Here is a 20,327-nt window from a genome sequence, read left to right on the forward strand (position 1 = left end):
GGAAATCCGCATGTTTTGCCAAATTCCCTACTGGCTTCCATAGGATTTTTTTGGAAAATCAGCAGGATATAACAATAATAAATTAGTAGATTTCTATATATTTACAAAGTGGTTTTACATATAATTAGTTTATTTTACCCAGTTGGTGGGTGGTTTTGTTTTTCACTTTAATAATAATAATCCCTTGCCTACTTGAGACATGTGGCTGGTAAAATGAAGGCAGCTGGGAGACTAAAGAAGTTAGCCAACTGGTGAGCATTTGTGGGGCACTTCCATCTTACTGCTACTGATTAACTATGGTGAGGGAAGGGGACAAAAGAGAAGCACTTTCTGTGCTGGGAACTTGCTGACGAGCCTGGTAGGACTCTGGGTTGGATGCTGTGTTTTGAAATCTAGGCTTGGTTGCTGACTGTTTGAACAAGGTTGCCCTGCAGGTAGGTGAGTCAGCACCTGCTTTTCTTTGAAGGGCTCTAGCTGGGCTCTTTGAAGAGAGAGCAGTACAGTTTTTTGTGAACAGGCCAGTGATTACAGACAGCCGAGTGTGATGGGTTGAGTCACCCATTATAGCTGTGTGTAAGGCCCAGGCTTTAACAAGCATGCAAGCTCCAAATGGCTGGTAAGACAGATGGCTGGTGATGCAAAGGGAGTTAGCCAGATGGTATTTCTGGATCACTTCTGTCTTATTGCTATTGATTAACTCTGACCACTATCCCATGTCACTCATCCACGTGGGCACTAATGATACTACCAGGTATGACCCTGAGCAGATCAGCAGTGACTACAGGGCTCTGGGGGCAAGGGTGAAGGTTGTGTTCTTGTCCATCCTCATGGCTGAGGGTAAGGTCCCAGACAGGGGGATATGCATCCTGGAGATTAATGCATATTGACACCATCTGTGCAACCAGGAAGCTTTCTCAACCATGAACGCTATTCCAGGAAGGACTGCTGGGAGGAGATGCGGTCCACCTACCAAGAGGAGGAAGAGCATCTTCAAGCGCCAACTCACCCACCCACCTACAGCTCATATTACCCGACATGGAGAGAATTTTGAGCCCTGACCAAGCTGGCTTCTGCCAAGGCCATAGCACATGCGACCACGTACTTGCGCTGACCACATTTGTTGAAAATGGCTTCCAGAGAAACTTGAAAACAGGCGCTGTTTTCATCGATCTAACAGCAGCATACAATACGGTATGGCACACTGGCCTGCTCGTGAAGGTATCATGGGTCCTGCTACCTTTGGTCACAGGAGTCAAACTGTTCCTCTGCGATAGGCAGTTCAGAGTCCATATGCGGGAGAAGACAAGTGCTTGGAGATGACAGAGCAATGGGTTACCCCCCAGAGCTCTGTGCTTTCTCCAATCCTGTTCAACCTTTACACCAGTGACCTGCCAATAACGGAATCACGAAAGTTCATTTACGCAGATAACATCTGTTGTAGTAGCCAGGTCCAGACATTCCACGAGTTTGATGCCACCTTAAACCAGGACATGGTAAAGTTAGCTGACTACTGTAAGACTTGGCGCCTCCAGTCAAGCGTCATAAAAACAGTTTCCACTTTGTTCCATCTTCATCACACCAGTGCAATCCGTAAACTGAATGTTTATCAGAATGGTCAAAAAGTGAAGCAGGAAGTAGAACCGGTCTATCTAGGTGTGACCTTAGACTGCGCACTGAATTATCATGTCCACCTGAAGAAAACAGCAGCTAAAGTTGAGATGCGCAACAATCTTCTTAGCAAACTGGCAGGTTCGTCATGGGGTGCTCATGCTCCAACTCTGCGGACATCAGCTCTTGCGCACCAGTTTAGAGTTGATCACCACACACCAAACTGGTCAATACGCGATTACATGCCGCCATGTGTATCATCTCCGGCACCGTGTGTCTGACTCCACTCCCATGGCTTCCAGTTCTAAGCAATATTGCGCCTCCTCATGTAAGATGAGAGGTTGCCACTGGCAAGTTACTGGAGAAAGTATGTGCCAACCCAAGCCTGCCGCTGCACAATGACCTTTTTAATAATAATATAATAATAATAGGATATCTCCATATATTATATCTCCTAGAACTGGAAGGGACAACGAAAGGTAATAGAGTCCAGCCACCTGCCTTCACTAGCAGGACCAAGTACTGATTTTGCCCCAGATCTTTAAGTGGCTCCCTCACAACCCTGGGTTTAGCAGGCTAATGCTCAAACCACTGAGCTATCCCTCCTCCCTCAATACCAGCTGCACGTTTCCCATCACGTCACCCATTATGGTCTCATCTGCCACGCCAGGATGTTAGGGCGGGAACACTCTGGCGAGAGGAATGGGTATCTGTTATAATCCCCAACCAGTTCTTCATCACCAACCCCACAATTTGCCCACCTGGTTTTGACCTGCCCCGTCGCCAATGGTCCCCGTTGAACAGGTTCCAGACTGGGCAAGGTCTCTGTGCAGCTAACCAGTATCGCTGGGGCCTTCGTGACGCCCTTTGTGCAGCTGCAGCACAACACAGATGATGACACACACTGTCGATGAATGCCTGCTGACTAGGTTCAGTGGTGGCCTAGAAGAACTGCATCAACCCACTGAAGATGCCATTGCTTGGCTAGACGACTATGCACACACTAAATAAATAAGTGAGGAGAGTTTTAAACAAGGTTCAAAGGAGACAGGTGACAAAGGCCCACAGTTAAGCATAAAAAAGGCAACTAACAGAAGGCTAGAGGTTTGGGGGGCACCTTATGGGGGGGAGGCATGGAAAATTACGGTAGGATCTCAGGAGCAACAAGAGAATAATCAGCAAGGGAATCTGCTCAATATCTCAGATGTCAACACACAAATGCAAAGGGTATGGGCCATAAACAGGAAGAACTGGAAATATAAATACATAGGCTAAATCATGACTTAACTAGCAGCATAGGGACTTGGTGGGATAAATCTCATGACTTGAATATTGGTAAAGAGGGGTATAGGTAGGAAGACAAGGCAGAAAAAAAAGGAGGAGGTGTTGAAAGAATATATACACTTGTTCTGAGGTCAAGAAGGAGGTTGAAAGACAGACCAGTTGAAAGTCTCTGGGTAAAGACAAAAGGTGAAAAAATATGGATGATATCATGGAAGGGGGTCTACAGTAGACACCAAACCAAAAAGAGGAGATGGATGAGGCATTTGAAGAACAACAGAAGCATCCAAAACACAAGACCCAGAAGTAGTGGGGGGACTTTAAGTACTCAGAATCTGTTTGAAAAGTAATACAGCAAAACACAAAAGGTCCAATAAGTTCTTGGCATGTACAGGGAATAACTTTTTGTTTCAGAAAATGGATGAAGTAAACAGAGAGGCAACTATTTTTGACTTGATTCTGACCAATAGGGAGAAATTCATTGTGAATCTGAAGGTGGAAGGCAATTTTGGTGAAAGTAATCATGAAATGATAGATTTCATTATTCTAAGGAGAAAGGGAGGACTGAACGCAGCAGAATTAGGACAGTAAAAAATCAAAAAAGCAGATTTTAACAAACTCAGAGAATTAATAGGTAAGGTTCCATGAGACGAAAATCTAAGGGAAAAGGGAGGTCAGGAGACCTGGCAGTTTCTCAAGGAGACAACATTACGGGCACAACTGCAAATCATCCCAATGCAAAAGAAAGATAGGAAGAATAGTAAGATGCCAATATGGCTCCATCAGGAGCTCTTAAATGACATGCAAATCAAAAAGGAATGCTAAAAGATGTGAAAACATGGACAAATTGCTAGGATGGAGCACAAAAGAACAGCACAAGCATGTCTGAACAAAATCAGAAAGGCTAAGACACAACATGAGTTACACCTTGCAAGGGACAAAGAAGATAAGACTAGGTTTTTTTAAAATACGTTAGGAACAAGAGAATAGTGAAGGAAAGAGTAGTGAGGAAAGAGAGCTAATAACGGATTATACATCAAGAAAGCTCAAGTGTTCACTAAAAGGATTAATAAGGAGTAGATACTCAGCACAATTAATATTAAAAAAATGGGAAGGGAATGAAAGCCAAAATAGGAAATGAACAGTTTAAAGAATATTTAGATAAATTAAATGTATTCAAATCGGCAGGGCCTGATGAAATTCATCCTAGGGTACTTAAGGCACTAGATGAAACAATCTTAGAACCATTAAGAATTATCTTCAAGAACTCATGGAAGACAGGTGAGGCCCCAGCAGACTGGCAAACATAGTATCTATCTTTTAAAAGTGGAACAAAGAGGATCTGGGGATTTATAGGCCAGTCAGCCTAACTTTCATACCTGGAGAGATATTCGAACAATTTTTTAAACCATCAGTTTGTAAGCACCTATAGGACGATAGGGTTATAAGGAATAGCCAGCATGGATTCGTCAAGAACAAATCATACCAAATCAACACAATTTCCTTCTTTGACTGGGTTAGTGGCCCAATGGATGGGGGGAAGCAGAAGATGTGATATATCTTGATTTCAGTAAGGCTTTTCACAGTCCTATATGACATTCTCATAAGCAAACTATGGAAAAGTGGTCTACATGAAATTACTATACAGTGGGTGCACAGCTGGTTGAAAGACCATAGTCAAAGAGGAGTTATCAATGGTTCACTGGCATATGAAATGGGGTCCCCCACAGATCAGAACCAGGTCTGGTAGTATTCAATATTTTCATTAATTACTTGGATAATGGAGCAGAGAGTACACTTATAAAATATGCAGTTAACAGTAAGCTGGACGGGTGCCAAGCACTTTAGACGACAGGATTAGAATTCAAAACAAACTTGACAAATTGGAGAATTAGTCTGAATTCAGCAAGAGGAAATTCAATAAAGATAAGTGCAACATACTTGCTTTAGAAAGGAAAAATAAAATGCACAGCTACAAAATGGCTAGGTAGTAGTACTGCTGTGACAAAGTGAGAATGTTCTTAATGTTTTCTCTGAATACTGTGTGTGGGCTTCAGTTTTCCCAATGTATTATTCAAGTATCTAGGTGAAAGGATAAGAGTGTGTGATCATAGCAGTGACCCCTAGACTACTGACTGTCTGCCTGGGCACAAAGAATGGCCAACACTCTGTATCATCACAACTGATGGCCAGAGCCCATCTTCTGCAAGGAGCCAGCCAAAGGCGTTGGAGAACAAAGAGACCAGGTGACCTGTTTGCTTGGGAAAGAGACAAAGTATGGAGGTGGGGCTGCTGGGCATGAATGAGGCTGGGCATGAGTGAGGTTGGGCTGCTGGAAGGAGTCCATCTGCTGGTCTGGGCGTCAGGAGAAGAGCCCAGGGCTCTGGAGCCCCTCAAGATGGATTTTGCTGTAACTTCCTGGTTTCTGTGTTAACAAGATCTGTTCTACGCGGTGTTCCTGACGACTAATAAAGCCTTCTGTTTTACAACACTGGCAGAGAGTCACTGCTGACTGCAAAGTTGGGGTACATGGCCCTTTGGGGGTTTGTAAGGCTTCCCCAGGTGTCCCATCCAGGTAGACTCACTGTGGGAAGCTCACTGTGTGAACAGGGGTGCTGATTCCTGGGTTTGACCTTGGAGCAATCACTGAAGCCGGGGAGGCCTCTTGCCCTGGTGAGTGTGTGCCCTGAGGGGAGACACATTACACTATAGTCCTGACTGGCTTCATTCAGATTACTGAAACTGTGACTCCGTGCCAACTGCTGAAAAGGATCTGAGAGTTATAGTGGGTCAAAAACTGAATACGAGTCAACCAATGCAGTTGCAAAAAAGGCTAATACTCTGGGGTGTATTAACAAGAGTATCAAATGTAAGATACAGGAAATAACTGTCCCGCTCGATTCAGCATTGGTGAGACTTCACTGCAGTGTTCAATGCTGGGCACAACACTTAGAAAAGATGTCAACAACTGGAGTATCCAGAGGACAGCAGATAAAATGATAAAAGGTTTAGAAAACTTGATCTAAAAGGAAAGGTTAAGAAAACTGGGTATGTTGAGTCTTGAGAAAAGAAGACTGAGCAGGGACCAAATAACAGTCTTCAAATATGTTAAGGACTATTATAAAGAGGACAGTGATCAATTGTTCTTCATGTTCACTAAAGTAAGAAGCATAGGCCTGATCTACACGCGGGTGGGGGGGGGGGTGGTTGATATAAGATACACAACTTCAGCTATGGGAATACCGTAGCTGAAGTCAACATATCTTATTCCGACTTACCTCCCGTCCGCAAGGCGCGGGATCGACGGCCGCGGCTCCCCCGTCGACTCCGCTACCGTCACTCGCTCCGGTGGAGTTCCGGAGTCGACGGGGCGCACATTCGGGGATCGATATATCGATCCCCGATAAATCGATCGCTACCCGCCAATATGGCGGGTAGTCTGGACGTACCCTTAATCTAAAGCAAGGGAAATTTAGAATAGATATTAGGAAAATCTTTCTAACTATGAGGGTAGTTGCACTCTGGAATAGCCTTCCAAGACAGGTTGTGAAATCCTCATCATTGGAGGTTTTTAAGAACACACTGGACAAACACTTGTCAGGGATGGTCTAGGTCAGGGGTCGGCAACCTTTCAGAAGTGGTGTGCTGAGTCTTCATTTATTCATGCTAATTTAAGGTTTCGCATGCCAGTAATATATTTTAATGTTTTTAGAAGGTCTCTTTCTATAAAAAAAGTCTATAATATATAACTAAACTATTGTTGTATGTAAAGTAAATAAGGTTTTTAAAATGTTTAAGAAGCTTCATTTAAAATTAAATTAAAATGCAGAGCCCCCCAGACTGGTGGCCAAGACCCGGGCAGTGTGAGCGCTACTGAAAATCAGCTCGCGTGCCGCCTTTGGCACGTGTGCCATTGGTCGCCTACCCCTGGTCTAGGTTTACTTGATCTTGCCTCAGCACAGGGGATTGGTCTTGATGGCCCTCTCTAGATCCCTTCTGACGGTACAATTCTATAATTTCCAAAAACCTAGAATACCTTTGCTCCTCTTTTCATTCTCCCAAAATTCCCATGATAACCAAAAGAAATCAAATATTTGATAAAATACTAAAATAATTACAACTTTAAAATTTGCAGCCTAATGCCTATTAAAAGCTCTTCGAAAGAAACCTAAACACATAGGCTAAAGATATCAGCTGGATGTTTCTACTAAAATAATCACTACTATAACAGTTAATATCATTTAAATCGCCTCCACTGAGTTTCAAAATTTACACCCCACTGTGGTTTACACTACCCAGAGCAACTGTTTCAGTTCTAAGATACAGGAAATCTGGTTTAAATTGTTCCATATTTGTAATGCCAATTTAACAAACTTTTTTTCTTTTAAACAAAAGCTTTAGTTCAATTTGTGATCCACTATAACTCTCAGATCCTTTTCAGCAGTACATTGAAACCTGCGGACACCATAAATCTTTGCTAAAGAGCAGAATTTCTATATTGTGTATTTCCAATGACCCAGTTCATTTTCTATTAAGCAAAAGCAAATTATTACTAATTCTCTCTATTATAGTACAGTATTACTGTACAGTATTTGTATCAATACACTAGCTATTTTAAGAAGTTATTTCTTCTAAACAGTATGTTTCATTAGTGTTTCAAATGAAGCCCTATAGTTAATCTGTACAATCCATACCTTCTTCTTCCCCTTCAGTGGACACTTCGTGATGGTTCTGAATTCCATAGCTATTTCTTCTCAGTGATTTCCGCCTTCTCTTCACTCGAGAATACATGTCCATGTTTTCCTAGAACAAAATGAATTTGCTCATTAATTGATACTATTCCTTGTAACCTGCATTGTTAGCCCAAATAGTAACGGTAATACCTAAGTAGTGCTTTCCATCTTCCATGTGCTTTACCAACAAATAACCCCGAGAGGTAGGGTAAGTATTCTCAGTTTACGAAATGAGGAGGATTGAGGAATGACTCTCCCGGGGCCACAGATTGTGTCAATGTCAAAGCCTGTGTTTAGAACTCAGGCCACCATGGTGCCCAGTCCTGTTTTCGACCACTAAACCACGTTTCCTCTCCAATTTAACAACACTAGCACTATATGAGAATGTGTCAGTCAATTCCACATTAACCAAACAGGATGACATATTAATATCTTTCTAAAATTAAATACACCTAGCATCAGTGTTTATTTATAACAGTGAGCATTAGCTAGGAGTTGAAAAAACGCTTTAGAATTTTAACATACTGTAGGCAACTGACGTATGGAGAGTTATAAAAATATACATATAGCCACTGGATGTTACCTTTATCCAAAATTTGAAAGATTCTGAACTTACAAATTCTGTGTCTGTCCACATTCGCAGCCGTTCTACTTCTCCAGACCTCCTATTCCGCCTGATGTTAATATTGTCCATTTCTTGTAGTACAGCTTCAGCAGTACTAAATATGCACAATATTTAACATAAAAGAGACAAATATTCAGACTTAAAAGCTGCAGAACTTTTACACACATAAATAATTCTATGTAACGCACTACACTAAAATGATAATTTCTTTGCAATCATTCCCAGAATTATATATGGAATAAAATCTACAGATTAACTAAAATTTTATTTCAGTCTCTCCTGCAACTCCTTGAATCCATCAATTAAACTAAAAATAGTCAGCCATAATAAAGAAAATTGAAAGAAGAGGGTAAAAGTATACAAAGTGTCTGCATAAGAGAAAAAATGATTATTTTATGGGCTGTGAATCAAACTCTAATATCAATTTTAATTTTAAGTGTGTGTTCTCTTTGTCAGTTGTGGGGGTTAATTTTTAAATCTGGTGAGTCTGAATGGTATACTTGTGAAAAGTACCAGACTGACAGCCTGTGAGACTGAAGCTTTTCATCCACATAACCAGCGTAGCACAGGTAGCAACACTGCACTCCTGTAAATGTACCTCAGTCCTGTAAGCTCTATCAAATGTCAGCATTTCTCTGAGGCAAGGGCTAACAAATAAAGACATTTTTTTAAAATAACCAAATATGTGAAATGAAAGAGACATATAGAACTCCACTGCTCATTAATTTGCCTCTGTTGCATCACTTAACTTAATCATTGTATAATTAGACTGCAAGCTCTTCCAGAGAAGGACTTTTACCTTAAACGTCTTTAATGTGTTGTTAAACTGATGGTGCTACGGACTGAGCAGGACGGACCACTTCTCGGGAAGGAGATGACAAGTCATCAGCCAGGCCCAAATCAATCATCTACTTATTTGTCATGACTGTTAAATTATTGCTAACTGTAGTGAAGGTTTGTGTACTGCGGATACCTGTCCACTGAAAATGTACGAAAGCTGCATAACAGTTGGAAACTTATCAACTTTCAATCATTTCCAGTCAGCACTTTAAAGGTAAATCCAAAGAGTGTGAAATCCTGAAATCAATGGAGGTAAGGATAACTATTTAGAAGTCTGGTGAAACTTTTGGGAATTTGTTGGAAGATGGTCATTCCCTTCCACCAAACCTGATAGTGTGTAGTGTGACCACCATACACACACACACACACACACACACACACACACACACACACAGGGAGAAACCCCTTCAACAAGAGTCAAAATTAAACTAAAAATCAAGATGTTAAACTAAGGAAAACAGAGGAGGAAAAGGGACAAAAGCTTAATATCATGCACGGTTTTGACAGGACAACTAACAAACAGGTTACACATTTAAACATAAGAAAAACAGAAGTTTGGACCTAAATGAGATAATAAGAGACTTGAACCACCACTACCAATTGACAAAACAGAAGATAGAAACAAAGAGTAGAAAAGCATCAAACACAATATGTGACTGATACCACAAAACTGAAGAAAGCGATTAGTGGCAAGTCTTGTCAATACAGCTTTAGGGACTTCCATAGATCAATTTATAATTGTATACTTGTGTAAATACTAAGTTTCTCTCTAAGTTGCAAAAAGCCTTATACGATTTCTATTACACTGAATGGAACTGTTAATATACAAAAGAAAAAAGAAAAAATGATGGAGGTTTTGCCATTAACATTAATAGGGAGAGAATGTCACCCAAAAGCATTTTTTCCCTTTGAATTTATAATCAATACTATTAAGTATTTCTGATGTATAACCTAACTGATCTAGATACATTCAAGTTATTGTTTATAATTTTGGACATTTTGGCTTAATGTAAACACAAATGCAGGCGTCAGTATCACAATCTTATCACATTACCATCTTTATAGTAGATTGCTTTCCTATTACTATATTGAGGAGGAAGAGGAGTTGAATAAAAAAGGGCTTTAAATTCAACCAGAGAAAAAGTAACTCAAGAGAAACTTATAAACTGATACCAACTGATTACTGAGAACATTGAAAAAAGCAGTTTCTGTGAAAAACTGAAGTTCAGCAGAATACATTTTTTATCAGTAATAAAGATCATACTTAGCAGTTACAGAACATTTTTCACGTTTAAAACATTTTGCAAACACTGATACTCAGTATCTCTCAAAGGTACATATTATACCCAGTTTACAGAAGAGAAAACTGAGACAGAGGGGTTAAGTGACTTGCCCAAGGCCACAGAGGAAACAACTTTCAAAGCAAGGAATTCCTGGCTCCCACTCCTGTGTTGAGATCAACAGACTGTGCCTTCCTCTCTGATCAACTTTATCTGCACTGTAAAGTCAAAAAGTGACACCAATCCTGTATGCAGTATCTCATTAACAACAAGTGGTAAAGAAACAGCTACGAACTTGTTGACATTTTATAATTCAGCCATACAAGCAAGATGTATTTAACTTCCAACCATTGTTATTACTGTTGTTCACTTATTTAAATGACATTTAGATAGAAAGCCCTGTATTGCAGTTCTAACTGTTTAAAAAAAAAAAAAAACATCAAGATGCTTTGTGACGTGTGCAACTGAAGTATCCACACATACCTGTTTACTAGCTGATCAAACAATAAACTCTGATTCAAAGTTTCAAATCTGTTTTTCCTGGACCGACAACTTTTTCTCACTTCTATATCTCCGTTTATGCAACCATGGTCCCCATCTCCCTTTTTTTCCCCTCGAAGGGGATGGCTTTTGAGAGCTAAGAGAAATTTGTATTACTACTTCAAAATGCAGGAAACAACATTTTTACAAACAAGAATTCAATAATCAGATTACTTAACAAGGATAAGAAACCAAACGATATTAAGAAACAGAGTCAGTTCCCCCTGAATATGCATCCTGACATTTACTGTAGTAGGAGTTATCTGTTTTAAGTCCCTACCAATGTTATTTTACTAACTGTACTTCTGTGCCATTTGGGCTATTTACTTGTACATAAATATATATTATTTTGTGGTAAGTTTGTATTTGAACACCAAATATTCAGTATTTTAAAGTTAACATTAAGACTGTCAGTCACCCTTTGCAGTTTCAGTTCTTACTCTTTCCTTTAAGAACAGTATCAAAAGGTTTTATTTTACTGATACAATACAATTTTCTTTTGCATAGAAATCTATGTATGCTACTTTGTCCAGTGCCTAGACTATGAAGCCCCATTTTTAGTTGGTTCTTTAGGCACTACAATAATAAAATTAATAAATAATTATCAAAATACTTAATTGAATATACTCTCGGACTCAATGCATAACTAAAGGAGACAGAAATTAAGAAGTATAGACATGAAAACTGGATACGTTTTCAGTTGAGATTTTAAATGAACTGGCAAACTGCTAAGGTGAAGATTCACAGGAACACTGTTCTAGGTGGCAGGAGCTGCAGACGTAGCAGGTCTCAAAAACAGTCGTGAAACAGCATGCTGAGCCAGAGAAGGCCAGGTATTAGGTAAGCAAAGGGACTGGATAAATTAAAGATATTACCTGCGAGAAACAGGCCAAAGCAAGTCCATGAAGGTAAAATTTGGGATCAACGGCAGGTCTACACTTGTAACTGCACATAGGGTACACTGCACACCCAGCTAGCTAGGTAGAAATACCAGTGTAGACACTGAGGCACTGCTTAGGCAAGCAGACCCTTAGGGTATATACCCTATACGGCTCTCTACATGCCCAAGTAGTGTCTTCCATATCTATGCCGCTATTTTTAGCGGTGTGGTGTCCTGCTGTCAGAGCCTTTCCCTGCTGCAGTGAAATTCTCCAACATGGGATAAGAGACTGGCAGGGAGGAGGCAACGAGAAAAGGCTCTAGCAGCTCCCCACTGCCGCAGCCTTTTCCCAGTGCCTCCCACTGCCACATGTAGCTATACATCGCAGTGAGTGTGGATGCAGCCTGCCTTTCACTGCAGTGTGTAGCTGTACGTAACCTACACGTTGCTGCGAGTGTAGACAAGCTTATGGCCAGAAGACACCAAATGGGAATTCTGAATTGGGAAGAGAGATGGAATTATGTTTGATGATGCTCCTTGTGCCTAAGAATACAGTTATGTCACAGAGGTCATGGATTCAGTGACTTTTCGGGACCTCCATGACTTCTTCTAGGCAGGGCTGGAGCAGCTGTCAGCCACGGGGCTGCCTGCCAGAACAGCTAACCCACAGCCAGCCCCAGGACCACTGAAGCAGTGGTTCCCCACCGCCACAGCAGCGGCTAGGGGTGGAGCAGCAGCAGTCAGCCCCTCCCGGAGAAGCAGCGGTGGGGCTGGAGCAGCTGCAAGCTCCAGCAGTCCTGGCAGTACTCTGTTCCTATCCCAGTCCCCCTTCCATGGTATTTTTACTAAAAGTCAGGGACAGGTCGCAGGTAGAGCCCTGCTAATCTGTTGATATCCGTGGATTGGATGCAGATGCAAATTTTATATCTGGAGCCCCGCAAATCTGCAGCTATCCACTTTATATCCATGGCCCACGTTTGCCAATCGGAGGCAGATACAAATTTTGTATCCATGCAGGGCTCTAGTTGCAGGCTTCCGTGAATTTTTGTTTATTGCCTGCGACCCGTCCCTGACTTTTACTAAAAATACCCATGACAGAATCTTAACCTTACTCGTGCCCAAAGAAAGCATCCAATAAATTATCTGAAGGAATCAGAGAGAAAACAGTTTCTTGTAAACACAGGGAGAAACACACCAATGAAGGTGTCAAAATATATACATTTGAGAATCATTAATATAAAAATAGTTAAGATTAAATATAGATATAAAATAACCAAAGGGAAAACACTCACATAAGCTACGTCCAGTTGGTAATGTAGCACCAGCCTGAGACGTTAACCTGGAAAACAATTATATTAAATATGCAAAATATATCAACATTTCATTTACTACATAAAAGAGACAATGCAACCAACACTTTTGAAATAGAAATCCTTAAGTGTTATACATTGAGCATAATTTAAAGCATTTGTAAAATATGCTCTCAAGAATTTGGCTTGCATCTGAAGTTGGAACTGAAGTTGGCATTGGCCACTGTCAGAAGACAGGATACTGGGCTGGATGAACCATTAGTCTGACCCATCCTTGTGTTCTTAACATTATTCTAATATTTTATTTTTATACTAATAAACAATTTTAACTAGTATCACCATACTGAAAAAGATATATCAATATCTGCTCCACTAATAGGCTACACCATTTCACTTATGTCCCCTCCTGTTAAAGAAGCCCCACACAGGTTCCAGAAACAGTACTCTTGCTGCTGCTAGTCAGAAGCAAACACCATTTAAGCTCTTAATGTTTTGGTAGATAACTGAAACCAATGAAAACTGAGCAATAAAAATGTGCAGGGCAAAGTTATAAAAACAAAAAAAAATAAATCTATTTAACAAATCTAATAACTGAAGGGAAAGAGACTGACAAATCAAGATTACTTAAATCAACAGTAAAAATATTACTTAAGACCTCAATCATAAGTATTCTGTGTTTCTTTTTTTAAAGTTAGTTTTCCTAAAGGAAAGTTAACTCCCACTGGGTTGGTATGAGAGCCAAAACATGATCCAAACCTCTTCCATAAATTACATGGTTTAACAAATTATTGTACCATATATTCAGTCTTGATTTTTACATTAGAGTAAAAGATTGTACACCTCTACCCAGATACAATGCGACCCGATATAACACGAATTTGGATATAACGCGGTAAAGCAGTGCTTGGTGGGGGGGGGGCTGCACACTCCAGCGGATCATAGCAAGTTCAATATAACGCGGTTTCACCTATAACTCGGTAAGATTTTTTGGCTTCCAAGGACAGCGTTATATTGGGGTAGAGGTGTATTTCTTATCTGTTAAGACTAACTTATTAAAACATAAGTTATACTCTTAGAATTAAAATGTACAAATGCCCTAAAATTATGATAGAATATTAGCTGAAAATATCCTGTTGGTACCAGTACATATAAAATCAAGATAGATTAGTCAAATCAGGAATTTATATTCATATACCACCTGTCATCCTGAAGGATCTTAAGTGCTTTACAATGTGTATAAAGGACCACTGAACTGCAATAACTATTGTCCACAGTGGAAGGCAGGGGGGATAACTGATTTTAGGTTGGAAAATGAATAAATTAACCAGTTGAAAAAGGAAAAGGGAAATCATTTGACCCAGGCTCCACTGCCCCTTTACTCTTGCAAAAATTTCTACTTCTGAAGAGATGGATTTAACTAGGACATGGGCTTCTGCTATTATTTACCTGGGAAAGGCATACCAATTTTTCATAAACCAAGAGACTCATCATGGTAGACCTCAAAACCTTGTCACGGTGATGGATCAGAACACATAGGAGAATTGCATCTGCAAATCATGATCCTCTCAGGCATTTTTGACAAACAATTAGTAGTAATGGCTTTATGGTCACATGTATTTGTTGCTTAATACCAAAAAGCAGAATCTCCACACAGGTTATTATGCATGGCTCTTCTGGGCTTGTTCAAGTAGCCCATTGCTAAAATTTTATTTTAATCTCAGTTTTCTACTTTAAATCTAGTTTCTGTAACAGACCAAGATCCAGTCATTAAACACATCATAGCACTTCTTAAAGGACCAATGATGTTAGCTCCAATGTCCTGGCCAAATTTCAGTTCAGGCAAATTGAGTTCACCTAAGTGATATTCTTCCAGGATCAATTAAAAAAAAAAAAAAAACCTCAGATTTTATTTAAATTAACATTTTTTTAAAAATAAACCTGTATTTTATTTAAAGTTAAATTTGAAATTGACAACCTATGTGTAGGCCTAAACTTATTATGATCTATTATAATTGTTTACATTAAATAATAAAATATTAAGCAGTACATGTTTGCTGCCCATTTTAAAGAAAGTCAAACCACTGGACTGGTGGAAGTCACAGAATAAGCATCTGGAACTGGAGTTTTCTTAAGTGATAAATGTTTTTGACAGCAGTAGCCTCTTCTGCAGGTGCAGGGAGAAGATTTTTTTCATTTCACTTCATTCAACTAGTTCAGTTCAACGACTAGTTCATTCAAAGTTAAGAGACCAATTGGGAATTGAAAAAGCAGGAAAGCTTGCTTTCCCCTTACAATCTATCAATAAAAGACGAGGTCTGAAAGGATGAGACCTACACTAGTTCTAAAATCTTGAAGGACAGATGACAAACTACCAGTTCAATTCATTAACTATAGATAACACTTCCTTTTTTAATGTAAAATAGGTTTTGATAAACTTTTATACTTCTTTTTGTGTATCCAACACATTAAAGGAAGTTTATTACAAATTTAAAAAAAAAAATGTGCATTTTAATCACATTTGAATTTCCATCCAAAGAGAGCTTGACAAATCACAAGTAAAAAAAAAAATCTAATAAGAAATTCACCATTTTCTAACATAATAAAAATGTAAGAGCTAAGAATATGAAAAAATTCAAGTTAGCTACGTAATTATTTAAATAAATGTGTGTCGATATAGTGTATCCCTCTGATTAGCAAAAAGAAGCACTAAATTTAGCATAAAGGCTATACGTAGTTGCAATTCAACGTATCTTATTGGTTATCAACAAATGAGAATCAACCTTTCTTTAGGAAAATAATTAAAAAGTTCAAAACCAAAGCATGATTAAAATCAATGATTTTAAACAAGGTTTCCAGTTTGCTGCTTTAAATGATTAAAATCGGTGATTTAAATTGCTTTGACTTAAATCAATCCACTGTGTTCTTTACATTTTGTCTAACAGCTAAACTGTTGTGTAGTGCTGGTGTAGACTGTTAAATGACCCAGCATATCAGAGGTGGCTGTATATGCTCCAAGATGATTTCTGAAGGAAGCATGCTATACAATAAGCTGTAGTCATCCAGTTCTCAGTTTAAATAATCACCTGTCTTATCCACATCAATTTGAATCAATTTGGTATCTAAATGTGTTGCCTTATAATTAGCTATTGTAGTTCCCATATGCCAACAGTAACAAGGATGACTTTGTCTCTCACTTACTGAGTTTAAAACCATATGAAACAAAGAATGTCTAGTCCTATACAATATGCAGTAGCAGTTACAAGGGCCAAGATCAGTGTTCAAACAAGCTGTCCCAGGCACAACAGCTTGAGGCTTTTGCTTGGTGTCCATATATTCGCATAATTACTTGTATCCAATTGAACCTCTTTAAACCTGGAAACTTTTTCTTAAAATTAAATTAATCGGTCAGAAAATGAAACTAATGTCTCCTTCAGTTTTGGTTATATGGAATGCATAGTACTTTGGCCTGCTTCTAATATACTAAACTCCTGAGTCAGCCATGAGTTGTCTAACAATGGAGAGGCTGAAAACATCATTGAAAAGGAGAAGGCTGGACCATATTGTATACAAGAGGATGAAAACACCCATTTCCTAATTTAAATTTAGGGTCAGCTGCTTATTCCTTGAGCACATAGAACTCCTAATGAAGTCACAGAGTTCTGGATGCACAAACAACATAAAATTGGACCCTAACACCTTCCACCATTCCCATTTTAACAGCTAAAGTGGTGTCACATAAGGAGGAACGCAACCCATAAGATTCACATAGTTCTCATTCCAGAAGACAGACAATGTAGACTGTAAGAAAAGTGCACCAGATTACCTGGACTGTCCAGCTGAAATGCTCCATTCCTCTCGCTGCCCAGTATTGCGTGATTTTGATTTGTCTTTGCACACAGGATCAGCATGTTTCAAGGTACGTTTGGCTGGAGGGGATATGTGGCTATCACTCAAACTACCATCACTACCTTCATCTTTCTGAAAGAGACAAAGCATCACTCCACATTTGATTGGTTCATTTTTACACTTCCCTTAACAAAAATAAGATTCCACTACTCACCTAAAGAAAGTCAAACCCAGTTCACACAGACATAACAGTGCTTTATTGATGCTCATGGAACACATGTACGGTAACTCCCCGCTTAACGTTGTTTCGATCTTACGTCCCTGCTCAATTACAGAACATGCTCCATTTAAAATTCTGCAATGCTTTGCCATAATGTCGTTTGGCTGCCTGCTTTGTCCACAGCTGGCAGCCCCCCTATCAGCTCCCCTACGCCCCTCCTACAGTGCTTCCCGCCCACCGGCAGACCCAGTGGATCAGTGCCTTCCCCCTTTTGCCCCCCCCGCCTCCTGCCCGCAGCAATCAGCTGGCTTGTGGTGTTCAGGAGGCAGGAGGGAGGACTCGGCACACAGGCTCTCCCTCCCTCCCCTGTCTCCTGAACGCCACAAACCACCTGATTGCCGCAGGCAGAAGGCAGGAGAGGGAGGGGGAGGCTGGCGCCGAGTCCTCGCTCCTCCCCACTCCCTCCTGCCCCCTGAATGTCGCAAGCCAGCTGATTGCCACGGGCAGGAGAAGGAGCAAGGATGCAGCGTGCAGAGTAAGGGGGAGGGGGAGAGAGAAGAAGGCACACATGCTGAATGCTAACTCACCAGTTCACCTAGCAAAGACTTAACCCTGGACCTGATGAGCATAAAATATTAAAATTCTGTACTTATCAATAATTCTTTATAATGCTTCTAAACTAAATATTTCTAGTTTTCCAAAACCCAATGTACTGTATCCCTGGAAACATTACTGCCCTCACTATTGCTGTAATTCATAAAACACCTTTTCTCTCTATTGTATTACTGAATTTTTTTAAGTAGCTATTAGAATAAGAAACAGCAAAATACTATGACCGGTTCTCTCATATACCTTTAGCAAAATGATTATCACATGAATTCTAAAGCATCCATCACCAAAGTGTCTGGGCGATTTTAGGTTTTGTGTTTTCAGTTAAAAAAAATGTGCAAGTATTGAGATATCTATCTCAATAAAAGATGAAAAGTGTTATAGATATTTTCAGAAGCTTTTATCAGAAATCAAAAATATTTAAAAAGAAACTAAATGCTTTTACCTCTTTTAACACTCTTCCTTTACAGTTTTCAATAACAGTATAAAGGCTTAGTAGAAAGAATACTTCTAAGTACCATACCATCCTGAAATTGCTATTAACCACATTGATCCATGAGGAAAAAAGCAGACAAGGGAGATAGCAAGACATCTTAACAGACCCAAAAATAAGTGACATACACGATTTCTACCCAACTAAAAAACATCCCTTCTTCAGCGGGAATTGTCCATAATCAAACAAAAAAATGTAAACATTAAAAAAATGCAAAAAAAACCAGCAGATTTCAGTGAAACATCTTTTCCCACCAAAGAAATTACTCAAAGTCAAAGATCCATCCATCCATCCAAAGTACTGTGTACTATCTTTCTAGAGGGTGAATTAACTACAGTGATGGAAAAATTCCTTCCGTCAATGTAGCAAGTTTCTACACTATGGTACTACAAAAGCACAGCTGCCGTACCAAAGACAAGCTCCACTTTCTTTAGGCTAGAAAGCTGTCAGGTAAACTTTTCAAGACTTGGCCCTTCTCCAAAGAAAACTGGCTGTGGGTTTCAGTAAAATACATAAGTCACCTTTTATTATGTCTACTATAGTAAAAATCCACTGATTTGCCACAATGAAATGATGTATATATTACTGATAGGGTGCTGATAGTTAAAGTGTAGTGGAAGAGACCTATTGTCATGGAGAATAGAAAACTATATATTCACAGTATGTTCTGACACAGTATGGAGCTTGTATCAAAGTTAAGCTAAGAATTCAACAAAAGAATGCTGATTGTCTGACAGAAGAAGAAGAAGGAGTCCAGTGTAGAGGCTGAGCCACTTTCACATTCCAGTATGAAGCCAAAAATGACTCCCAAACTGCATCAAGTGTAAGCTAGTCACACAACTGGCAGAAACAGCACATGAACATGGGCAACTGCTGACCCTTTTACGGCAGAAATGAAAGATCTATGCACAAAATGCAGCACCATTGTAAGATATAAAATAAACAATGGTGATGGAAGTGGAAGCCAACAGGAGACAAATGAAAGTAGGTAAGATAAGAACATAAAGAGGTAGGTTTCAGAGTAGCAGCCATGTTAGTCTGTATCCGCAAAAAGAAGAACAGGAGTACTTGTGGCACTTTAGAGACTAACAAATTTAAATTTGTTAGTCTCTAAAGTGCCACAAGTACTCCTGTTCTTCTTTTTGCGGATACAGACTAACATGGCTGCTACTCTGAAACCTACCTCTTTATGTTCTTATCTTACCTACTTTCATTTGTCTCCTGTTGGCTTCCACTTCCATCACCATTGTTTATTTTATATCTTACAATGGTGCTGCATTTTGTGCATAGATCTTTCATTTCTGCCGTAAAAGGGTCAGCAGTTGCCCATGTTCATGTGCTGTTTCTGCCAGTTGTGTGACTAGCTTACACTTGATGCAGTTTGGGAGTCATTTTTGGCTTCATACTGGAATGTGAAAGTGGCTCAGCCTCTACACTGGACTCCTTCTTCTTCTNGAAGTGTCAGGATAGGCTCTACCTGGCCACCTACCTCTTTATAAAAAGAAGAACAGGAGTACTTGTGGCACTTTAGAGACTAACAAATTTAAATTTGTTAGTCTCTAAAGTGCCACAAGTACTCCTGTTCTTCTTTTTATAAAGAGGTAGGTGGCCAGGTAGAGCCTATCCTGACACTTCAAGAATGGAATCTAGTTTTGGATCACTGTGAAAAGATCAGAAAATACAATGAAGGGCAGAGGCAGATGAGGATACTAAGATTTAGCAAGAACCAGACAGAGCATATTCAATTGATGGTGCCTCTATATTAATATTAAGAAGTGTATCCAAACATTTTGCCTATTGTTATTTTTCCTCTTTGCAGAAAGTCAAATCATCACACAACCGTTGGTTAACATCACTTGGACTTTGAAAGCACATTAGATATATGCAATAGAAGTGCAAAGCACTTTACAAGTATTAATGGTTTTAGCCTCAACACCACTGTGAAGTGCTCAAAGACTACAGGAGATAACTTACTCATCATAACAATCCAGCCAGAAGAAAACAAGAGGCAACTTCAGAGACCGGCATAGGAAATGACTGTACAGGTAACACTAGAGAGTTT

General features: G+C 39.7%; 1 protein-coding gene across 3 annotated transcripts in view; it reads right to left on the reverse strand.

Moving 5' to 3' along the window:
* The window catches only part of ATAD2B (ATPase family AAA domain containing 2B), a 167,823-nt gene that overhangs the window by 129,140 nt on the left and 18,356 nt on the right, over positions 1–20,327 (reverse strand). For all 3 annotated transcript variants that reach the window (XR_004645254.1, XM_034766601.1, XM_034766600.1), the window contains exons 2-6: positions 16,921–17,075; positions 13,080–13,126; positions 10,851–11,004; positions 8,239–8,341; positions 7,584–7,692 (exon numbers count right to left, since the gene is read on the reverse strand). Coding sequence is in view for 2 of the 3 variants with exons in the window: in XM_034766601.1 (XP_034622492.1) it covers positions 7,584–7,692; positions 8,239–8,341; positions 10,851–11,004; positions 13,080–13,126; positions 16,921–17,075 (568 nt within the window). In the remaining variant the exon portion in view is untranslated. The remainder of the gene's footprint in view (positions 1–7,583; positions 7,693–8,238; positions 8,342–10,850; positions 11,005–13,079; positions 13,127–16,920; positions 17,076–20,327) is intronic.

This window comes from Trachemys scripta, chromosome 3, assembly GCF_013100865.1.
Source record: "Trachemys scripta elegans isolate TJP31775 chromosome 3, CAS_Tse_1.0, whole genome shotgun sequence".
Lineage (NCBI taxonomy): Eukaryota > Metazoa > Chordata > Testudines > Emydidae > Trachemys > Trachemys scripta.